The sequence below is a fragment of the Vanellus vanellus genome (assembly GCF_965231255.1).
Source record: "Vanellus vanellus genome assembly, chromosome: 12".
Classification (NCBI taxonomy): Eukaryota; Metazoa; Chordata; class Aves; order Charadriiformes; family Charadriidae; genus Vanellus; species Vanellus vanellus.
In genome coordinates this window covers 1649489-1672657 of record NC_138917.1, presented here as the reverse complement: position 1 = coordinate 1672657, position 23169 = coordinate 1649489, and the positions used below count along the sequence as shown (strand labels likewise).

The window sequence follows — 23169 nt, the reverse complement described above, 5'->3', positions numbered from 1 at the left end:
GACTCATAGACTAAAGCTGCTCACCAGAAATCCCATGGAATAGCTTAGAAAGCCTTAATACCTGAATATTAACTGGCGTTGCAACTCAGCTGCTGCGGTGCTGGAAGTCCTCCCAGGCTCGACACTGCTGAGGGGACGGCCACACACAGTCGATCTGGGCAGAGGGATGGCCACCGCTGCCCAGCCATGGGCTGCTTTCCTTGTCTCGGTGCCCTGAAGGAAGAGGGACTGAAGGATGCCCTGGGCCACAGACAACAACAGCCAAGTGGTATCTGTGGGGAAGAAGGCGGCTGTCTTCTCTCCCTGCCCTACAGCCTGTCTGTGGCTGTGCAGGGCTCACTGGGGAAGGCCAGCACCGAGGCCTGCCACCACACCCAGTGAGGCGAGGAAGCCATTTTCCCTGCCAGTGCGCTGCTCTGGGGCAGCTGATGCCACAGCCTGTGACCACCACCCTCTCCCGGCCAGACCAGGCAGCCATCTTCCCCTCAGCACTCTCTGGAACAGCTAGAGCTTGTGACCACCGCCAGAGACACCACTGTCAGCGCCCTGAGGCCCTAATGGCTGTGACCAGCCTCACCTGGGGGCCCTGCTCACACCCTGCCCACAGGCCCTGCATGGGCTTTCAGCTGTCCCTGAGCTGTGAGGTGATAGTGGTGGTCTCCAGCTCAGCCATGGCCATACCTGCCGTGGGCCTGTTCATCTGCGCCCTCACCCGTGGACTGACTGATGTTCTGCCGTGGCCTTGGACCTCTCTTCTCACTGTGGATCTGCCTGGTGAGAAGGCTGTTTTCCCTGCCAGCACCTAGCTCTGGGGAGGCTGTGACCACCAATGGTGAGGCAGCCATCTTGTCGCTGCAGGGGGGCTCTGGGCTGGCTGGCTCTGCGGGCTGGGGACGGCGCTGCCTGACAGGGATGTGCCCAGCCTGAGGCAGCTGGCAGCTCTCCTTGTGGCACAGGACCCCTCAGGAGCACCAGGTATGCCAAGGTTGATGCACAACTTCGATACCCAAATGTTAAAATCTCACCTCGCCACAGGCTGGTTTCTGCCATTCTTCCTAGTTTTCCCTCTCAAGGAGGCTGTTTGCAGGTAGCAATGTTGCTGTGACACAGTAATTCTGCCTTCATGAAAAGGTTTCAGCAAACGGAGAGCATCAAAGGGCAAGATTTGAACTAGCCTCGCCCTTGGTAGTCATCTTACCTCTGTTTTTCTGCAGTTCTGGTGCCCTTTCTGTGCGTGACAGGGAGCCCTGGCCAGCAGGGAAGGCAATCTCAGTTACCTTCAATGCCTGCCCAATTTAGCTTTCCTTTTTTAAATGTGTGCTCTATATGTACTTGGCCAAAGGGCAGGACAAAGAAAAGGAATAAGGGCAGTTTTTCCTACTTGGGGTTTGCTAACAGTATCATCTGTGAGGTTGCTCTTTTTATTACAAAAACCAAAGAGTCTGCTCAAGCTAATTGATCACCCAGTTTTAGAGACACACCTCAGTTGCTAACTTCAGACACAGATGCAGGCTTTTCCTTAATCTTTGAAATGGAGGATTTTTTTTCTACATTTTAGTGCATAAGTGAATTAATCTGTCAGTTCCTGTGGCAGCAGTCCTGTGACTTTTATGTAAACATTTGAAAACACAAAATGTGGAGACTGATTTTTTTTTTTTATTTATTAAACTGTCATGCAGATGATATGCAAAGATATCAATGGTCTATCTTATGGATTGCTTGCATGGGTGGTCCTTGTGGCCACAAGAAGACTTTGCTTCAATAACCATAGTAATTCTGCCTCTCCTCTGGTGCTTTGCACACAATATTTATATAATTATTGTTCCTCCAAAACGTTTGGAGCACTCCCCGTAGCAATGTCTGCTTCTCAGGGCTTCTTCAGCTGAATTCCAATCTAAAAAGCTCAGTGGTTTGAACAAAGGAAAGGACTGATTTTACCAGTTAGGTTTATAATTCCTAAGTGTTGTGAAATTAATACTTTGCCTCTGGGTGTGTCTCAATGTTTTGTTCCCCCCCCGCCCCCCAGGTGATTTTGTTCTACTGAGGATGTGCTATTTTTGAGAATGTATGGGTCACTCGTTATTCCTATGCTATTTCCATTTGTGTTGTACCTGCTAGGGCCCCAGCTATGATCCAGGATTCCCATTGTGCCAGGCACAGAATGAAAATGCATTCCTAGCCTCAAAATGCAAGGTATCTTATTGACTTTGCTGTTTTACTTCACTGGATTCCTTTTTATTACTATTTTTGTATATTCTTACTCTTTCTGATTCTGCTTTGGTTATAAACATGGGCGTTTTAATAATCTTTTATCCAAGAATTCCTGAGCTCTAATCCGATGTGTGATATTCACTCAGTGCAGGCAGAGCTACTTACTTACTCATCATACTTATCTAGGGAAATGTTTCATCTTTTAAAACCTGTTAATTGTCACCACCTTATGTGGACAGTAGTGAAGGACCCCTTTGGAATAAACTGTGATAATCTAAAACACTTAAGCATTTATTTTTAACATTATTTTAAGATGGATTCGTTCTCTGGTCTTGTTCACCACATATTTGGCACATCTGCTGTGCTGGCACAGTGGAAGGAGCAATGTGGATGCAGCTGAGAATAGGAACTGTTTAAGTTGGCAGTATTTGCAAGAAAATAGCATGAGGAACCCAATTCGGGTATTGGGCATTATCTGGATGCTTGAAACAGTTGGCTCTGCCCAGTAAGGTGAGTAGGTGATGGGAAGCAGTCAAAAGGTGGGACGTCTAACTGCCAGAGAGACTGTCAGGCCTCGGGAAAAGGAGAAAGTTCAAGTCTAGGTGGAAAGGAGCCTTTCCCTGAAGCAGACTGATAAATACTGTTGCTAATCTTGTTCACTGCTTGTCTGTGAATGCTTGCTCTGCACAAGAAAAAGGAGGTGTTTGGAAGATCTGTTCTTTCAGTGACAATGCAATTTTACTGAGATCTAAAATGACTGTGAAAATAGAGCTTTAGGATGAACACCATATATGTAATTTTTTCATTGAAATAATAATGAATGTTCTTTGTCTTCAGACAAACTAGGTATGTGGAAAATGTTTTCCTCCCCAGGCACAAGATATGCAGACAAGATGGTAACAAAGGTACCTTGTACTTGAAAGACCATATTACACTGAGTAAAAAGTAATGCAGATCATCTAAAAAGATCTTCAAGAGAAACAAGTAGTGCTGCTTTCACTGGAAGACATTAATGTAACTTGGTTATCTAAAGATTTGCTTCCTGTGGTTGATGGACTTTTGAAGTCAATTATAGAAGGCTGAAACTTGATATAAATCCATGGTAGGGAAATGACACAGGAAGAGTTGAATGTGCACTTAGAAAAGCTGAGTGTGTAGTTATTAGACATCAGAAAATCTACATGGGAGATAAAGCTAGACTAGGGATTGTTTGGTGCTGAAAAAAGAGTGAGTTCTAACTGATATGTCTTTGGTGCTTGTAGTTGCTCATAAATCTCTCTTCCATAGGGTTCTTTTATATCTAAAAGAGAATGGTGTTCATCTTCTGTCCTTTCTCTACTTTTCTGCTATCTACTTTCATAAAACCTGCAAGGCAGGTGCTGAATTGCAATTGAGGAGGCCAAAAAGGCATCAGTTTATAAACACAAAGCCTCCTCATTGCCAGCTCTCCCACATCTCCCATAACCTTTGCTGCAGTTCCCCAGGTCCTTCTCATGTTTCCTGGGGTTCTCTGCTATCCTCCAGTAGCTTTTCATTGCAGTACAGCACACTGTCCCATGTTTTCCACCTGTCTGTCTTTGGCCAGCAGGCTGAGTTACACATGATATGTACTACAGCTATCTGCACCCAAAATCATCAGTGGTGGCTGAACAGTCTGCTGTCCAGGGGTTGCGTGGTTTTTATTCTGTTGGACACAGGCCTCATAAATTTAACTTATTAATAGTACTACATTTCTGTAACACCCTTGCAATTTATGTGAATTTGTCCACTAGATTAAAATTTTGGTTTGAGACTGACAGATGCACAAGTGATTATACACAAATATATAAGTGCATAGATGCATAAGCTTCACTTCTTTAAGAAGCCAGTATATGTGACTTCAAAGAAACTGTTTCATTTTACCTAAGAACAAGATCTGATGTTATGTCATGGTTCTACAGGGTAAGTAATACCCTCAGTCTTTATGCTGTTTCTCAAGTCTCAACACTTAATAGCCCAAGTCATTTCTACGAGGGTAACCTCGGACCCAGGTCCTTAATCTCTTTCTCGCCGTGGCTTCTACTGCTTGAAGCCCTTCTGGCAGTGTTATGGCTCACAGGAACAGTCTGGTAACTGCAGCTACCACACTTCAGCCAAGTGGTGGCAGTGGTCTAGGTGCAGGCTGTTTTCTTGCGGCAAGTATGAGGCAGTGCAAATTACCTTAAGTTTTGTTAAATGGGTGGAAAAGGAGTCCCATGTACTTTTGGTAAAGAAATCATAGAGGTTGGAAAAGACCCTTAAGATCATAGAGTCCAACATTCATTGTCTTGCAGACTCCTTGGTGTTGGAGAATATTCTTCAGGGATTTCTCTACATGCAGCCCTATTGTTATACTCTTGCCAGGTTATTGGGCTCAATGAACCTATGAGCTGATCTAATATGGCTGTTCTCCCCACCTGCATCTGGGGCAGGGGGGCAAGATGGGATATTACAATTGCACAAATTATTACTAAATAATTTGGAGAGAAAATACATTCTCATGAAGTGTATGAAATTTGTAGCTTTCAAGGAAATAATGACATTGAATAAAAATGTTGGAATACATATATACATGTGTAGAATAGATGCATGGATTGAATAGCAGTCTAATTGCTGTATTTACTCTATTAGCAGACTGTATGGCTACACATCTCTTCAGGGTGACTGAAATATGTAATTAATGATGTTTCTAGAGGTGGAAGGAACTGTATAGCAATCTTGAAAATGAGGAGAAGGTTTCCAGGAGAACATTTTGCCTCGTGAAAAGAGATTTCTCTTGTTTTCTGTGACTGATTATATACATTTAAATATTTTTATTCTTGTAATTTCCTTTTAAAATTGCTGCCTTTTACTTGCATATGACACTATGCATCAAAGCCTGAATGTTATCTCTGTTGTATACAAGAAAATTATCCAGGACTAAACCTCTGTTTTACAGTTCTCACACTAACCTTTCCTGTTAAGTACTAGTATGAGAAGTAGTAGAAATATTTTTACATTAGTTTCATATCCAAATGGCTCAATTGAGATTGTAAGCCTCGTTGGGTTCCCAGCTGCACAAACAAAAAGAGGAATCTTTGATCTAAATGGGTGACAATCGGAAAGATTGAGGTACACTTGAATAACCTGACTTTTCATTTACCCTCAGAGGCAATATGTTTGTCAGAGGAGTTGAGAATGCACTTTCTTATCGCAGAATTCTACTTCAGTGTAGTTACTAGGCTAACTAGCCATATCTTTGTGAAATGGGAACTTGAATATGTATATTTTTGTATGTAGATACAAAATGGAAATATGTATCCATGTGTACACCTAGGAATAGATTATAACCCCACAAATTGGATACTAATGGATCATTACTGGTTTACTGAGTAGATTAGACTCACCGGACTTTGTCAATATAGATGCATTTGTACATCAATTGAAAAGATCAAGATGGTGCTTACAAACCTCTATTTCAGTTCCAGAGCAAACATTTGCCTTATTTAAGGTGTTGCACCATTCTGGGGATGGAAAAAAGTTTAAAAATATACTTCATGTTTACATTCCTTGTACACTAGTGGCTCTATTGTCATTTTTGGTTCGTTTATTTAATCATTCATTGCTCATTTTTAAGCTGCTTTTGGACTGGAAACTTGTCTTATTTGGCCCCTTTTTAGCTGATGTTATTTCTGGATCTGAGTAAGTATTGCACATTTCCACCATGAAAGCAAAAATTACCTATGGGAGATTGGGAAGACTTGTCAAAATGATCAGCATGTCACTATAAACATCTGACATTTGAACTGTCAGGCTTTAGATTTTAACAAATGCAATTTCAGCTCCCCTAACTGCTTGCTGCTTGAAAGTTAAGGTAATTCTGGCAGAGTATGCTTTCTGGACTGCTAAAAATAGGAAGTTCATCTTAATGACTTCAGTAGAATCCTAATGTCCTGGAGACACACTGGGAAAGAAGTTTAGGCAACTCGTGTTACTTTTGAATAAACAATACCTGGCTGTCCAAAGCAAATGTCGTAGGACTAACCAGTGTGCTTTACTTAAATCTAGAGCTGTGAAAATACCTATCATTAGATAATATCATCTCTATTTCATCACCTTCATCAGTTTGAGGACCTGAGGCACAGTCCTTTACGTTATGGGTAGGAAGGATCTTGTTTCAGAAACTATAAAGACCTAACTTGCTTCTTACCTACCACTAACCTCTTATCTCTCACTCAGTCTTTTTTGATCTTTCATGACAAATTAGAGATTGTTGCTCATTGCCTGTTTGTTTAATCCAAGCTGTGCAATTTAATAATAAAGGCTAAATTTTTTACTGTGATTCTCATGACTTAATACACTAATATCCTTGCAGTGATTGATGCTCTTTGCAAGGACTTCTTTCCTTGCAATACTGCAAGGAACAGTGGACCTGAGTAACTTCTGAGGATACTTTTGAAATGACACTAATTTCTCTTAGATTCTATCTAAACAAAATATTTATATTCTCTAAAGGGCTCCACCTAAAATATGTGTCAAATATCAATAAGAGACTTGGTTCATTTGTAGGTATTACCATTGTAAGGAAATGAATACTCATAAGAAAAAGGGAATCCCTGAATATCTGTTAGGGAGAGTTTTATCCAACTGCATCAAAACTGTTGATTAAGCACATTAGTGATAATTTTGTTGGGAAAAACATAATTTTCCTGGAACAAATTTAAAAAGAAACTTTATAAGGAAGCTAATCACATGGACAAATTACCTGACATCTAGCATACTCAGAATCCTGTGCCATGAAAAGATGTGAACATTTTCTGCATTTTCTTCAACATTTTACTCAGTCAGCAGAAATATGCTAGAAAAAAGCTAAAACTGGCTTTAAGCCTTTAGAAAAAGACACAGATGATAGGTTGTATTTCAAAGGGAAAGAATCCCTGGATAAGGAGGGGGAGTGTCCCTCCTGCTCTGAATGCTGTGTATTTAAATTAAACTTTATCCTTTCTCAGTAAGCAAAATGTAAATATCATCAAAGTTTTCTCTTCAGGCTTGTGTCTGCTTTGCATAACCATTTTATTCAAGGTGTTAGTTTGTTCTGTCCCAGAAAAGCTCATTAGATGAACTTAAAGGAGTTTCTACCTATTAACTCATTTTTGCTCCTCCTCTATTGCGTTATATGCCTGGAAAGCTCTTGGGCAGAGCAGTCCTGCAAGCTTCCACAGGTTTACAAAATTGTCTCCCACAATATTTCTACCTGATTTCAGTAACCTCTTTTTTCTAGATGGGATTTTTCAGTTTCAAGAATGACTGAAAAACATCCTTTTCACTTTACGTGGGGTTTTTGGTTCTCAGTTTGATTTCTATGCAGGGTTCGATACTAAGCCTAAACAGAACGTGCTGTACTGCATGCCCCTCGGTGCACTTCCACTATCTCCCTGCCCCATCAGCTGCTGTATTTCAGCTGTATTTCCAGTTAAGAGTTACTAAAAATAGGTCCAAACATACAAGGGGTGAGTTTAATTATTTTACAAGTTCAAAACTATGAAATCAGCCTCAATTATAAGAAAGCTTTCCTCCCCTCATTATAGAACATGGGAAATTCCCTCATACAAAATCCCCTTCCTTGCTACAAAAGTCCAAGAACACTCCTGTAAACCACTCAGGTTGGGTATTTTTTTTTCTATGAATTATAAATCAGAAGTCTAAATTGGCAAAAGCAGTCTAAGCTGACTGACTGGCTCTATTTCAGTTTCCAAATCGTTCAAATGGCAACCCAGTGAAAAGGGTCTGAAGTTTCATTCCACTGGTCGTAAGTGCCACTGTAAGAATAGCTGCATTTATTTAAATCATTTCCATCAGGCAGTAAAACTAACTTTTCTGCTGATCAAATGTATAGATTGCGGTTTTACAGAACACTGTTGATCACGTTCACGTTTAGGATTAGCTAATGACAATATGCTTGGTGTTACCAGAGGGGGGAAAATAGGTGTTTGAATTCCTGCTGCTCGACTCAAGATGAGTTCTCACTGTTCAATTCCCTCTTATATTGTGACTATGTAGAAATTGCCGGTTTCTGGCACAGAAACAGCTTCATTCTAAATACAGTCATGCAAAATATTTCCCACCTTGGACTAGTAAGATAGCATGTTCTCATTTGATTAAGCAAGTTGTAAGTATCAGGTGACAAAAGCAGTATAATTTTAGTGGATACAAGAGGAAGTGATTGACAGGTACAGAATATAAACAAATGAAACAGGTCACAGTTGTTCAGAGTGAAAGGGAATGGGAAGACTGGCATGTAAACCAGTTTGCCTCTTCCCTTCACAATAGGAAGTATATGAGAATCTCTAGTTGAATCTCTAGTTGTTACCCTTCAAGGAAGGATGATAATTCTTGCTGGTTTATGAAGCTCTTCCCTTTGAAAAGCCTGGTCCCTGTTCATGTAGCTGAAAAAGTGTCTTCCCATAAACTGAAGCTCGTTTAAAGGTACTTGCTAGAGCTATTTCAGAAATAGATACTTACCTTTCCCACCAAAACACTAGTTTTCCTTGGATTCAGAGATCCCTAGGATCTCTGGCATCTGCCATGTGAATAACAGCAAAGTTACATTTTGTTAAAAGTGCTTATTTGTCTATGGAGGAGAATTCCTCCTTTCTGGTAACTTAGGTGTATAAGATACATCATCAAGTCCCACCGTTATCTATCTCTACCAGGCCCACTTCTAAACCATGTCCCTGAGCGCCATATCTAGACGGCTTTTAAATACATCCAAGGGTGGCAATTTAACAACTTCCCTGGGCAGCCTGTGCCGGTCTTTGATAACCCTTTCAGTGTAGAAGTTTTTCCTAACATCTAACCTAAACCTCCCCTGGCGCAACTTGACGCCATTTCCTTTTGTTGTATCAGTTGTAAACTTGTGAGAAGAGACCAACGCTCACCTCTCTACAACCTCCTTTCAGGTAGTTACCATCCACCGGCTGATGTGCACCATGACTACCCCAAGCTACCCTACTGCAAAGTAGAATGGCTAGTTTAAGCTTGCCAGCCTTTGTTTGCAGTTAGGATAGACAAAGTGTTTACGTTGTTCCAGAGGACAGGCAGAATCTTTCAAGATGAAGCGTGAACGAACCTGTAGAAGTCGGGCACCAAGACAGGGATTTCAATTACAGAAGAGATTCCTTGGCCGTTTAAACATTTGGATTAGTATATGGCTCCAGCAAATTCACATTTTCATGCTTATTGGTGGTTTGCTTGTTGATGTTTTATAGCTGTAGAGCACAACAAACAACAATAGTACTTTTTGCTTACTGAATTTCATTATTGAAGAATGGGGATATGAAATGAGCGCTAATGCTACTGCCTTAATTTATTACAACGCTTATTCATCGTCTGATATGCTATAGGTACAGTTTAGGAGTAACTGGGGAAATACTTCAGTGAACGGTTTAGCTTACAAATTGCTTAGCTTATCAGATAAAACCAAAGGGTCATTTAATTGCAATATTGAATAAACTTCATTGGATTTATACAGTTTATAGAACAATAAAACTCACAAGCTCTGATCACCAATTACTGTTGAATTGCTTTGTGTCCCATAAATTCACAGTGGGTACAAAGTTGCTAAAAAGCTTCCCAGACAAATCTGTAGTTCTTTAATGTAGTTCTTTATTAATCCAAATGTCCTCATTTCCCACTTGTACTGGGCTATGGAGCATAAAGAGCAGAAGAGTACGTTTTAAGCTTTTGATCTTGTCAGTTGATAAGTAGGAACAAGAAGCTAGGGGGTAGGGAGGAGAAACTGTTTGAGGAAACAGGGATGAAAACTTTTTTAGCACTAATGGTTGTTTAAAAACGCAGTCAGTCATACAGTGGAGAAATACAGTGAATTACCATAGACAATATGATCAGGATGTTCTATTGTACTGCCACGCACTGTAATGCTACTTTTCTCATCAGGGGCATAAGACTATTTTCTAATAATAGGTACCTTATGTGGGAAAAGGGGGGAACAAATTCTACCTAATTAGGCTGCCATGGAGACCAGACTAACTTCTACTTTGTGCTCTTTCTCTCTGGCCCTGAGTATGCTTTCATCCAGGTTGAAGGGAGTCTTACCTTTGACTTAAACGGGAGCAGAGTGAAACAGTCTCTTTTTTTTTTTTTTTTTTGTACTTTCTGGGAACTGACCCCTGAAGAGAAAAGAAGAGTGACATTTCTTGTACTGAAAATGGTGTAAACTCCAACACTGAGACCTAGGCTTTCTCAGATTCTCGCCCTGTTATTTTAAAACCAACTCAAACTTTCAAACTAGGATGACAAGTAATTAATTATAGTTCTAATCACTGTTTTCTTGGTTTAAGGGAATTTCCTGATGACATCTATCTTTTAGTTTGCCTTTTAAGTTTTACATGTACAAATAACACATTCATGTACTGAAGAGAACACAGCACAGTTTTGCTGGTTCATACATTCACAAGCATTTCTGTAAAATAAATTATCTCATTTTGCCAAAGTATACATTGGATTGTAACAGCATTGTCACATGAGCTTTTTATGTACTCCCAAGAAGATCCAATGAACTAAGATAATTGGCACAAGGAAACCTGCTGGGGGGAATAAAATGGAAAGAAAAATATTTAAAGGCAGTTACAGATTTTAACCAGAATAATTTGTAAAAAGCCTCACTGTTTATCATCTAAATATTTTTTTAAATTAAGGAAGTAAAGGGGAAATAAACAGAACTTGATGTAGAGATTATCAGCAATGAAATGTTGATAGATGTAAACTATGGGATGTAGGTTTTCTGATGGAAAAAGAAACTCAGATTTCTGGTTTTATGGACAGTTACATACCTATAGTTCCAACAGTACCAACAATGATGCTGAAATCACTGTAGGCTTGCCTTCTGTCCTCTCAGCTGCTTCTTTGCTTTTTCTGTCCTTAGTACACAAGCAAATAGTCACTGAGACCAAGAAGAGACCAAAGCACCACTTCCTCCAAAGGAGAGGGAAACCTGTCATGGACAAATGCACTAAACAGCAAGAGCACAACATCAAAATGCCTCATTTGGAAGCACCTTCTTGTCTGAAAAACTGTAGATTAAATTCCAGTTCTGCAATGGGGCCCAGGCCAACAGTCTGTTACATAGAGCTGTAGCTCTTAACAGAAAGAGGTCCCACTGGAGGAAGTCTTCATAATTATTAATATTGACCAAAACTTTCTAGCTCTTTTTGGTTATTATTAACAATCTATCAAGATAGTTCTTTATACCTCCTTCACCAATTTTTGGAATAGAGTGGAAGAAAATGTGTGGAAGTGTTTCTGATTATTCAGAGAGTAGGAAATCCTGAGCTGGCAGCTAAATTCGACTTTGCTTTCTTTGCATTTTGGAAATCCATGAGAATAATAACCAAGCACAAGTGAAGATTTGAGTATTAACAGCTGGATTTGGATCAAACTAAAGGACAGGAAAGGCTAGATCAAGTTGGACCATAGTGGAGGAGGAGGAAAGTAGCCACCATATGACTGAGCATCACACCAGGTGGTGTGGGTGCATCCCGCTCTTTTGGGGTGATGTACAGTCTTCTCAGCGCTCCAATAAACCTTTGTTAGCAAGCCAAGAGTTTATCTTCAGCTTAATCTTAATGTATTATTTTTGCCCATGTTTCTTCACCCAACCTTGTTCCTAGCCAAATATGTGGATGGGTGTGCAGAATGTCAGCTGTGAAAACCCCTAACCATTTCACTGCTCTCACCTACTGCTCTGAGGAGAAAAGAAAAAATATTCATGTATTTTTAGCTATGACCAGCAATGTGACAATGAGAGATACAGCAAAGAAATAGCTGGTAAAGTTGCTTTAAAATAGTAAGGAACTTCTTCAGCAATAACAACTTTCCATCCCCACTTAGCACAGTCAGCTGTATAAACTAACATTTTTGAAGCAAGAGCTTGGATTAAGATCAAGTTTATATTTAGCAGCCAAGTTTCAATTCTGAGAATGAAGGTTTAACCCTAATATGGGATACTACTAGACACTGCTAGGAGTAGGTGAACCACTTGAAACAATTAAATGGTGAATTTTGGTTCATGTATAGTCTGCACTTACAAAACTTATTGTCAATCAAAAAAGTTTGGCAAGTGTTTTGTAGAAGGAAAAAATAGCTGTTACGCTCCTCAAAACCTATAGGGAAATGATTAATATATCTGTTAACTTCAACTCTAAGCATACAAATAGTCTTTCAGAATTCATTCAAAGACTCAAGTTATGCCAGAAGTTGAACACTTATTATAAACTTTAAAAATGCAGTGATCAGTGTATCTACATGACCCTGATCCAAAATACTATGAACAAAGAATCCATTTGACCATCTAGAACAGTGGATCCTGGTCCTTGAAGTTTAAGGATTGGAAACTTAGATTCAAAAAGGGACTAGATCTGTGTATGGTCAAGATCTTTATCTAAAGTTATACTGGTTGACACTGGGACAAATTCAAGTGGCGTGTTTAGTCTCATAGTTCAAGGCTTGAAGAAGTATCTACCAGAGATAATGGCATCTAACACAAAGCCATGATTATCACGCAGGATTGCTGTTGTAGGGGCCTTATGCCACTGTGCATTGACCCCGTGAACAACAGTACCAGTCGGTTCCTGAGTTGGTACTGGATGAAGTACAGCTCTGATCTGGAGAAATATGCATATTCATATCCATAGCTTTATTGCTCATGGAATCGAGAGCAGTATCTTGCTTGCAGTTTTTTGAGGCTGTATCTTGTCAACAGTCTGATTTCTGCAGCAAAGCCCACTTGAGGAGATTTTGTGCTGTTATTTCGCTGTCCCTTTATGCTAGCACGAGGATCAATGATTAGGTTTTTACTGCGACCCCACAAGCAGTTGTGCAGGCGTAATACTGGGGGAAGAAGACAGGGGAACTCTGTAAACTAGTGTCATTGCCAGAACACACTACTACACCTTCAGGTTGTACTGGAAGCAGGAGCAAGAGGTTAATGCAACCCAGAATCACTTCAGATACATCTATGGCTGAAGCAAGCATGCTGTAAAATACTACCTGAACGTAGAAGAGCCTTTCCTTTTGTATTCCTTTGTTTCAGCAGACTTCCAGCATTTTAAGTGTGCTAGATTTCTGCCTCTGAATTGTTTGTCTCGAAGTCATCACCTATATTAACAAGTCAATTGTTGCTACATTTTATTACTTTTAGTGCCGTCTTTTTAAAACAAAAGCTCTAGGATAGAGATCTGATTTTACGTGACTGAGACACATTAAAATAGCATAGCATAAATATTAAATGTTTCCATTTATCTTTTCAGGGTGTCCACACTTAGGGTATTCCACTTAACAACCCTTAAAATAGCCACTCTAAATGACTCCCTTTCAAACAAAGGAGAAATACATGCAAATGAATCACTGTAGCAATTTTTATAACAAACATCAAAACATTACAGGGACCATTGAACACAAGCATATACTGAATTACAGGCTCTTAAAAATAAGTGCCTACTGACCTTATATGATATAATTGGGCTTTTGAAACACCTTAGGGACTTGGCCAAAACACACTGCAGTGCATTAGCTATTAAAAAAAACCCAACTCATTAAACTGGCAAATTGTGTATTAGACCATCATGCAACTTCATCTGTTTCCAGTTCATGTAGAATCTGGGAACAGGGTCAGGACCCTAATGCAGAAGTCTCATGAAATAATGGAATTTCATGAGAAATACTGTCACTAAAGCTAATGCGTCCTTACTGTAGATCAGGCCCTGAGTAATTACCGTGCTTTCTGACACTGTTTTGCATTCACTTTAATGTCCTTATCCACAATCAATACTGCCAGATCGCTCCATAGCTGTGCCAGGCGAGGCCCAGTATATAACTCACTTTCTCGTGTTCAGGTTTGTTAACAAACAGTTGACATCTGATGCAGTGGCCCACTTAATAAAAAGACATACCTGACCCCTGACGGCACATCTCACAGGCATGTAACTGTTGTAGCTGGGAGTTGCAAACTGAAGAAGGAAGCCTAAATTGTTCTTCAGCTTCAATCCGTGTGTGCTGCCCTGGGCTGAATAATTACTGCTTGGTCATGCTTATTTACTTCCTGTCATCCTTGCTGTTTAGTATTACCGGGCTGATTTTCAAGGAGGCATTGAAAGCTCAGGCACTTTAGAGAAACTACTAGTCATGTTATACACAATTCAGTCTGGTGCAAGCATGGGAGTAGGAACCAAAGATAAGCTTTGGTTTTGGCATGTTACATACTCACTGAGTAAAGGTACCAGACTGTGCCCAATCCAAGTGGGAGCTTAATATGACCTAAAAGGTACTAGTTCTGGCTTACTGCAGCTAAAACCAGTGGCCGTAACACCTTATCTGAAGAGGAAACCCATGCCTCATCAGATAGATAGGATCATAGATGGCATCAGTCTCACAGGTATCACAGTAGAGCTTGCTTTTGATTTGAGCCCTTCATGATGTTGAGGGCCACCAGGGAGAGTAGACTCCATGGCTGGCACATCTCTGTGAACTGTTTCAGATATGGAGAAACCAAGCACTAATAAGCAATATTCTGGAAATAAGGAAAGGAGAACTTGGAAATAATGTAGGAAATAACATTTTAGATGGACAATACTCAATTTGCCGTAACAATTGTTGTGGCTAGGTAGGATCTAATTCTCCAACTTCAAAGTAAAATGAACTTATCTGGCAGCCCTTCTTAATTTTACACTTTAATCTTATCTTTAATAGAAGCAGACCTGAGGTCTTAATCAAGGACAACCAAGGAGGCTCTGCAGAGATGCCAGTTGGCTAATATAAGAGCAAAGCAGGTCACTGCCCTCTTCTCTGGGTGGAAATAATTTTCTTCAGCTAGGCTGCAGCAGTAACAGTCCTTGGCCTTTCCACACTGATGAGTAAGGGCCTGTAGAAAATTGTGAGCAATATTTATAAATGGATCTTGTAGGTCACTGACAACAGCAGGAAAAAACCTGTTGGCAATCTGTTCTTAATTCTATTTTAAGATGCCATGACTTCTTCAATAGCAGGTACAACCACTTAGCCCTTCAAGGCCAGAGGCAAAAATCAGTATGCGGTATAAATTGAAGGCTGTTTTCCTCAGACTCATACGATAGCAAATGCTGAAAACTACTGTGGTGTAGGTCCAGAGGATGACCCATTCCATGCTCCTCCTATGACTCCTTTTTCACATTTTAGTGTTATTTGCTCAGAATTGTCACTGTTACTACCTTCACTTATAAGCCCGCTAGGCTGCAAGGCAGCAGGTGTCTTTTCCTGTGTGGATTATGTTATTTCCTGCCATGTTCAGCCTCCTGTGTCCTCTGCAATAGCCCTTACATAAATTTCACTAAGTCTGTCAAATGAGATTTACTATTTATGTAGACTTGTTTTTAACAGCTCATATTTCTTCTTAGTTTTGTGATTTCATCTTTTATTCATGTGTCAAGGATCTAGCCAGCAACAGAAAGCAGACTCTTGATTTCCCCTTCTCTGCTTATTTAGTAACTCGCTTTTCTTCTACAGTCCCTCTCTGAAAGGGAATACCACTATTGGAAGCCCTTGCCATTACGCCAGCAATTTCTTCTAAATATACTTGGCTGCTTTGCACCCAGTTTTCACCATATGTACTTGAGTCTACAGTACGGAAAAAAGCTTTAGGAAACTGCTTGCTAATGGAGTGATTGAGCAAATAAATGCCATAAACAGTTTTCATTATTAAAATGTGTTTTTCAATTAAAATACAGTATCTGAACACATAATTAAAATAGTGTACTATTGGGACATTGAGTACACTTAATCCAGACTGGAGATGCGAGGGAAAATAGACAGTCTTGGACAAGTTTTATTGTCTTCAGTTATTTCCGGCATTACAGGTAGCAAGACAGAAACAAGGACAAGAAAATAATTTACTGTCTATATCCTGCTGAAGTTGCAGGTAACTTACCAAATGCAGAGCCAACTGCTCCACAGCAAAACAGAAACTTGAGAGGTTTTGTTCTTGGCACAAGGCAAAAGATAGCTTTCATGTACATGTTCTCAGATTAACAAAACTGCTTTTCCTAAAAATGTATTTTGGCATGGACAATGGTTTAGAGTAAGGTAGCAAAAATAGCATCAGTGAAAATGCATGGAGCGACCTTAACATAAGGCTGTTAGGAAGGCAGTGTTATAATATGCAATTCTCTGAAAAATGTGGTGGTGTTTGGTTTTGGGGTTTTTTGTTTTGTTTTGGCTTGGTTTGTGTTTTTTTTCTAAATATATAAGCGTACACCTGAATACTGCTCAGCTTTTTGGGAAATAATTGGGAAACCATTTTCTTTTAATCTTGTTTTGAAATGTGGCCATTGGGAAGCTTAGGATGAGTTGGCAAGTCAGATGGAAATGAATACCCCTCTTATTTCATAGACTGTGAAGCCAAAAGGCACCATTCTGATCATTAATCTGATGGTGCCCTAAATCCTTATCATGAGCAGGTGCAGAATAATCAGGGAGGACAAGGGAATATAGTTTGCCTAATTAGCAAAGTCTCCTGTGAATGTCCTGGTTCACCTCTGGACGTGCATTATATATGGTATAGACAAATATTTAACTTACCCACTTTTCTCTAAAAGGTGTACAAAGAACAAAGCTGCACGATGTATTTTTTGTGTGGAGGTATTCCAAGAACTTCTACCTGTAACTGCAGTTATGGTGCCATCCTTATATGATCACTCACTGGGGAAGGGAACACACCATCTTTTTCCACCCTTGCTACACACTGTGGACAAGAGTCCTAGGAACTCTGGTGGTCTAGCTGGTCTGCACTGTCGGACTCCATCAGTGCAGTTCCTGGAGACTCTTCTTGAATCCTCTTCCCTTCCTCAGGGTGGGTGAATGGATCAGCTGTACTATTTGCAATTAAATATGATCCAGAAAACCTCTCTGGGTTTTCCTTTCTCATTTTATAATCTTATCTCTTCATAGTATTTTCTATTTCCCAGATGTTGTCTAGCTGAGGTAACAGGAAAACAGTGTTACCTAAAATTTTGCTAATGATATTGATCTTCAAGAAACAAAATCATTCCACGTGTTCTCACCGAGCTTCCAAAATGCCGGAAGGCAAATTTTACTCATAAGTGCTTGTCTTTGAAGATGTCCTTAAAAATTAAGATCTAAAGTCTGGGGGGTGCTCTACAGTGATAAATTACTAAAATGACCTTACAATATAAGCATATTAGTGAGTCAACCATTATTGTTGTAGTGGAGACAACTGGAAAGCAAATGCTTTCTTATTGCCCACTATGGGTAGATCTGAGACGGAGTTCTGCTCTTTCAGGATAATGGGAATAATGTATGCTTTGGGTTCCAGCCAGGTGTTTCCCATGGCTAGATCTGCATGTTCATCTGTAAGAGAACATGTAGAAAGAACCAATATCCACAGAAAAAGTGAACGATTATGCAAGAACTTGGAATGCTCAGACGAGTTCAAAACACATCCTCTTTCTTCTGGCTTTAGTAGAAAATAGTGTACTTTTGAGTGGTTGACCACCTATAACATATTAATCTGTTGTGTAATTAAAGATTTCAAAATGAAAAGTACTGTTTCTGACTAAGTTCTTGTATCTGTAAGGTGCTGTGTATTCTAAGGCAGTAAGTTCCAAATGCACTTTCATTGTGTTTTACTTACGTAGTTACCTAAGGGGGACAAAAAAATAAATCTGCCCTGTTTTGGTCTGTAACCAATTATAAGAAAGCGGGAACCGTCCTCATATGCACTGCTGATCCACCTTGAAGCCAAGTCAAAAGCTCCCATTGGCATTCTTAAGGGCAAGAACCAGGTCAATAACTCCCATTCAAATCAGTCAAGCAGCAAGATTTGATCCCCAAACCATCTGTAACAAAGAATATATCAAAGCTGATTTTAATTTCTTTTCTCTCAAATACAGACAGCATACACATTTTCAAGAATGCCCAGTCACGCAGAGTTTTAACAGAGTAGGAAGCTATTGCAAAGCAAAATAAAGAAAATAAAAAAGTAAAATAAAGAAATGCAGAAGAGAAGTGAAATTTTGAAACCGTTGAAATGTTTTAGTGAACTGTAATGCAGGAACTTTTTGCTAGGTGCCAAGTTCTCCAGAAAGCAGATGGATTTTAGCAGTAGCTCAGCAATGAACAGGTACTCTGCTCTTTACAAACACCGGCTTTGGAGGCTGGATACTGTAGAAAAGTCTTATGAGGAACGACTGAGGGAACTGGGGATGTTTAGCCTGGAGAAGAGGAGGCTGAGGGGAGACCTTATCACCCACTACAACTACCTGAAAGGAGGTTGTAGAGAGGTGGGGCTGACCTCTTCTCTCTGGTGGCAAGTGATAGGACGAGAGGAGATGGGTTCAGGTTATGTCAGACAAGGTTTAGATTGGATATTAGGAAAAAATTTTTCACTGAAAGGGTTATTAAACATCGGAATAGGCTGCCCAGGGAGGGGGTGGATTCACCATCCCTGGAGGTGTTTAAAAAAAGGGTAGATGTGGTACTTGGGGACGTGGGTTAGAAGTGGTTTTGTCAGGGTGGGTTAATGGTTGGACTTGATGATCTTAAAGGTCCCTTCCAACCTCAGCAATTCTATGATTCTATGAAAACTTTACTTGTCAAACTCCAATGTGGTAAAGAGGCATATTTGATAGTAATGGGCAGACATGTAGAGATGTGAAAGAGATCAGCTTCATAGGGAGCATGTCTACTATAATGTTTCAGATTAGAAGCCGGCAGGTGTTATAAGAAATCTTTAGACCACATAAACCAGCCATAATGTTGGAAGACAATTCAAGTTGTTCCGTCTTAGAGCACCCTAGTAATGGTAGGAAGCAGTGTATATTTATTACACAAAATAGGCGGAACTTTGTGGTATCTCCACTCCTGAAGATATTCAGAGCTCAACCAGATAAGGCCCTGAGAAACTAGATTCAACTTTGGTATTAGGCCTGCTTTGAGCAGGGGATTGGACCTGACCAGGAGATGACCTCCTGAGAACCCTTCCAACCTAAATTATTCTTTGAATTTGAAGTTTTGTATTCAAAAAGCTTTAATCCTTTTCCTTATAGGGAATCAGTGTAGACTTTCCAGAGTGAGATTTTCAACTGTTTTCTAATTATTTAAAGCTGTAGATCACATGCATGCAAGGAAAATACTGCAGTAGTCTCTTACAGAATACCAAATTTGCAAGAATGCATTCTTACTTGCATGCACAAATGTCTGATATTTTGCAAGGTTAGATTTAGAAACAGCAGCTGAAAATGCAGTCTCTGCTGTCTCATTACAACATTGCTAAAAAGAAATCTTACAATGTCTATGTGACTCATGTCTCAGGTGATATCATGTGATGTCTGGAAAAAAGATTTTTGAAGCAGAAACAATAAAATGCCTTTGTGTTGCATTGATTCAACTTCATTCAAAGAAATATGCATAATTTTAGCCTCCCACAAAAAAATACCCTCTTTATTAAATCAGAAAGTAGAAATAAGGGCAGAGAAAGGATGATCAGAGGATTACAAGAGAAGTCTCAGCCATGGGAGTCCATAGGATTCAATCAGTATGTGTCATCCATATTAGTATTTCTCAAATTACAAATATAAATCACATGTCCTGGAAATCTCTTCCAAAGCTAATGGACAAAAAATTGATGCAAAACAAGACATGAATTATTCTTACTTGACAACACGAACAAATGACAGAAGGAGTATTGTACTGCATACCTTTGACTTTCAGACTGGTTAATCTTTCAAGCAAACAGTTGTGGATTAGTAAAAGTAACAGCCCAATATCTGTTAGGCCCACATGCATAATCCTGCTTCCAGCACCCAAAATTGTGAGGGCACTCCTGGAGACAGGCTGGGAATGCAGCCCCTCCGACACCAGTGACTCTGAAGCTAAGGTATTAAAGCCTAATAGTAGAAGCTATTGAGTTTCTCATATGGGATGCTAAACTCCTTCCAGTCCTGATTTTGAAACTGCTCAGGATTGGGCTTTTGGACTGCTTGATACTATTTATATTTAGGAATGAATCATCCCATTTGCTTCTCCCTGTAATTGTCTATAAAGAAATGTGATCACTGTCATCTTGTTGACCTTACCCTCTTTAATGCATTCAGTGATTTACCATTCAGCAGTTGTCGCTGGCTCAAGGCGATTTGAGTGCCAACCTTTATCCGCTGCAGCCAGCTCACTACAGCCTCGTGTGACACAGATGAATGTTTAAATTACAGCACTCGCCTTCACATATGGTTCTTTCATTCACAATGGCGAGAGTAGATTCCCCATCTGCTGTCACAGCGAGGTGTGATTCAGACAGAGGATGAAAAAGAAACATTCCTGTCCAACTTACTCGGAGGGGTTTTTTAGGTAAATTGGTTGGTGACGTCACCAAAGTGTGAATCACCACAGAGAAGTAACTTCCAAAGCAATAAATGGCTGGTGCCTCTGTGCTGCTGTGCTTGAGTTAACGGCTCTGGTCATCGGAAATAGCCTGCTATTTTTCACAATTAGATTGCTTCCCAGGGTCTGCTGATTTCAAAATAGTTTTTGAGGAAGAAAAGTCACAACGAAGTTTTGATGTTTGTGACGCTCAGTGTAAACTGGATTATCTGGTTGCCAGCCCCCTTGACACATATAAAAATGAGACACTTTTTAAGTCTAGCTGTTTCAATAAGGCTGCCATATATGCATTTTGGAAGCAGAATGTATTGCTATTAAGGCCTTAAGCCCAGTGAGAGCCATTTGGCTTTTCTTTAGGTGCCTTCATATTGTTTTTAATGATATGATATTGTGACATTAAGGGATACTTTCTCAATTGAGTTATGAAACAGCTAACTTCACTTTTAAAACAAAGGAAAAGACTGCAGGAAAATACTTGTTTTGAGTGAAAGAAAAGGATTTTTGTCACACAGCTGTAATAAGTTACAGTGAACTTTCCCTGTTGTAATTGGCAGTAGAATTCTTCAGGAATAAACCACCGCATCCAAGGTTTCTAATAATCCTTGCAGCATCCACTCTGTGCCACAGAATCCCCTCCATGGGTCCAAGTGTGCAGGTCATCTGCCTTTCCAGTAACAAATGACTCAGAAAGGAAGAGTTTTATTGGAAGAGTATTTCATATTAAGCAAGAGGGACCTATCAATTTTGGCAATTCAGTCTAAGGAAAGGAATTTGAGGCCAGAAATCTCTATCTTCATGTTGTCTTCAAAACTAACGGAATCATAGGAGTTTCACAAGTGCACTCTCTTTGAATATCAACAGTTTCCATGGACAAGTGTGGAGCCAGAGTTTACCTAATACACAGCAAGTATGTTTCCTGCCCATCTTTGCCGATGTGCAACTTATACCCATGTGTATCACCTCAGAATTTGGTGTGCTGTCTGCTCTGCTGGCCCTAAAGAGAAAGGGATGGGGAGACACTGTTTGCTGTTGCAAACCCAAAATCCATTCTTACCTTGACCCTGAGCAATGACCTACACTGTGTAACCATCCTGTCCTGTCCAAGCCCTCTGTGACTCAAACTGTCCATAGTGCCCGTCAATGGCAAAGCACTTCAGCGACTCACATCTTGGGGAGCAGCTGCAAAGTGAAATGTAGTGGTGAATTATGCTGAAGTTCATAGAATATTTTCAGAAGTGAAAACCAAAAGGACCTGGCATCCAGCTTTGCATCTGTAGTGTCACTTACAGGTTCACGATGGGCAAAACCAACTTTAATTCCCCTTCAAGAGAAAGAGCAGCTGAATGAAAGGCCAAGCCAAACTAGGCAGCTTTCAAGTCATCGGTTTTCATCAAGCACTTATGGTCACGGTGTATGTTTTTATTCCACAATAGTAGCAAAGTGAATGAAAACTGCTTACTCCTCAGTGAAGTATAATGATTTTATTGACAAGAATGAAAGGATATGACTCACAAAGGGGTGACATGCCAAAGATAGGTGGTGAAAAAGACGAAGGGATGTGCCTGTTCGGGCTTCCTGATGTTTTCCACTTGTAAGATGATTTTCAGCTGGTAATAATTTTGCGTTAATTTTAAGAAAAAATCCATCTTCGTTGTCTACATAAAAGCGGTTAATTTCTTGGGTTTATTTTAATCTTTATAGTCACGTGCAGGTATAAATCTAGGCAGTGACGATGTCTGGGCTTTGTGTAAGAAATATCAGTTACCTTTCATTTGACATGCTTTTGTACTTTGGAGCCATGATGACAGAAATGGAGCAGGAGTTTGGGAGCGGGGAATATTGGGAGAGGGCTTGGGTAGCGTCCTATCGGAGCAGAATGGCATTCTTGGCCATTGGTTTTTAGTTTGATATTGTAAAATGTCCTAGTTTTTAAAATACTTTTGCACTCTGTATATTGTGATGTTGAAAGCTGGGTGGTTGTGTGCAATACATGCTTTAAAGCAATCTTATAATTTGATTGTTTGCAGATGAAATAACTTTTACAATTCTTGGAATTTTTTGCACTGGGGAATCACCCTTTAGGTGATTGCAACCCTCTGTTTTCCTCTTAGAGAGCTTTTTAAGCAGGAAGCCCACCTAAATCTTGGAATAAGAGAAATGACTTCATGGCTCCCTTTAAACAGCTAACACTTCAGGACAATTCAGGGAAGGAGACTTTTACCTTACCGACGTAGCATGGAGTATGTCAGGATTGTATCCTTAAGATTCATTACTACTGCCCATGGCTCTTCATTTTCTGATAGGTTAAGCCCATATATTTTTACTCTGTAAAGACCAGTTCCCTCATTAATGTCTTTACTGAATGCTATGCACAGCTTTTCTCCACCATTGCTCCTCGGTGAGATGACCAGAGTGTAGCCCTGAACTGTCTCATGGTTGAGTTCCTGTAAGCTCATTCATTATACGTCTTAGTCAAATGATCTGGTTGAAAATTTCTCATAATCATGTTTTTACTTT

At 40.0% G+C, this 23169-nt stretch overlaps 1 protein-coding gene across 1 annotated transcript in view; it reads right to left on the bottom strand.

Annotated features, from left to right (window-relative positions):
• Positions 1–9808: 9808 nt before the first annotated feature.
• Positions 9809–23169, bottom strand: part of CDH16 (cadherin 16) — a gene marked incomplete at both ends in the record, with an annotated part of 32876 nt that continues 19515 nt past the window's right edge. The window contains 3 exon segments of the mRNA XM_082489619.1: positions 9809–9912; positions 11061–11087; positions 11090–11221. Of these exon segments, the coding sequence (XP_082345745.1) occupies positions 9809–9912; positions 11061–11087; positions 11090–11221 (263 nt within the window).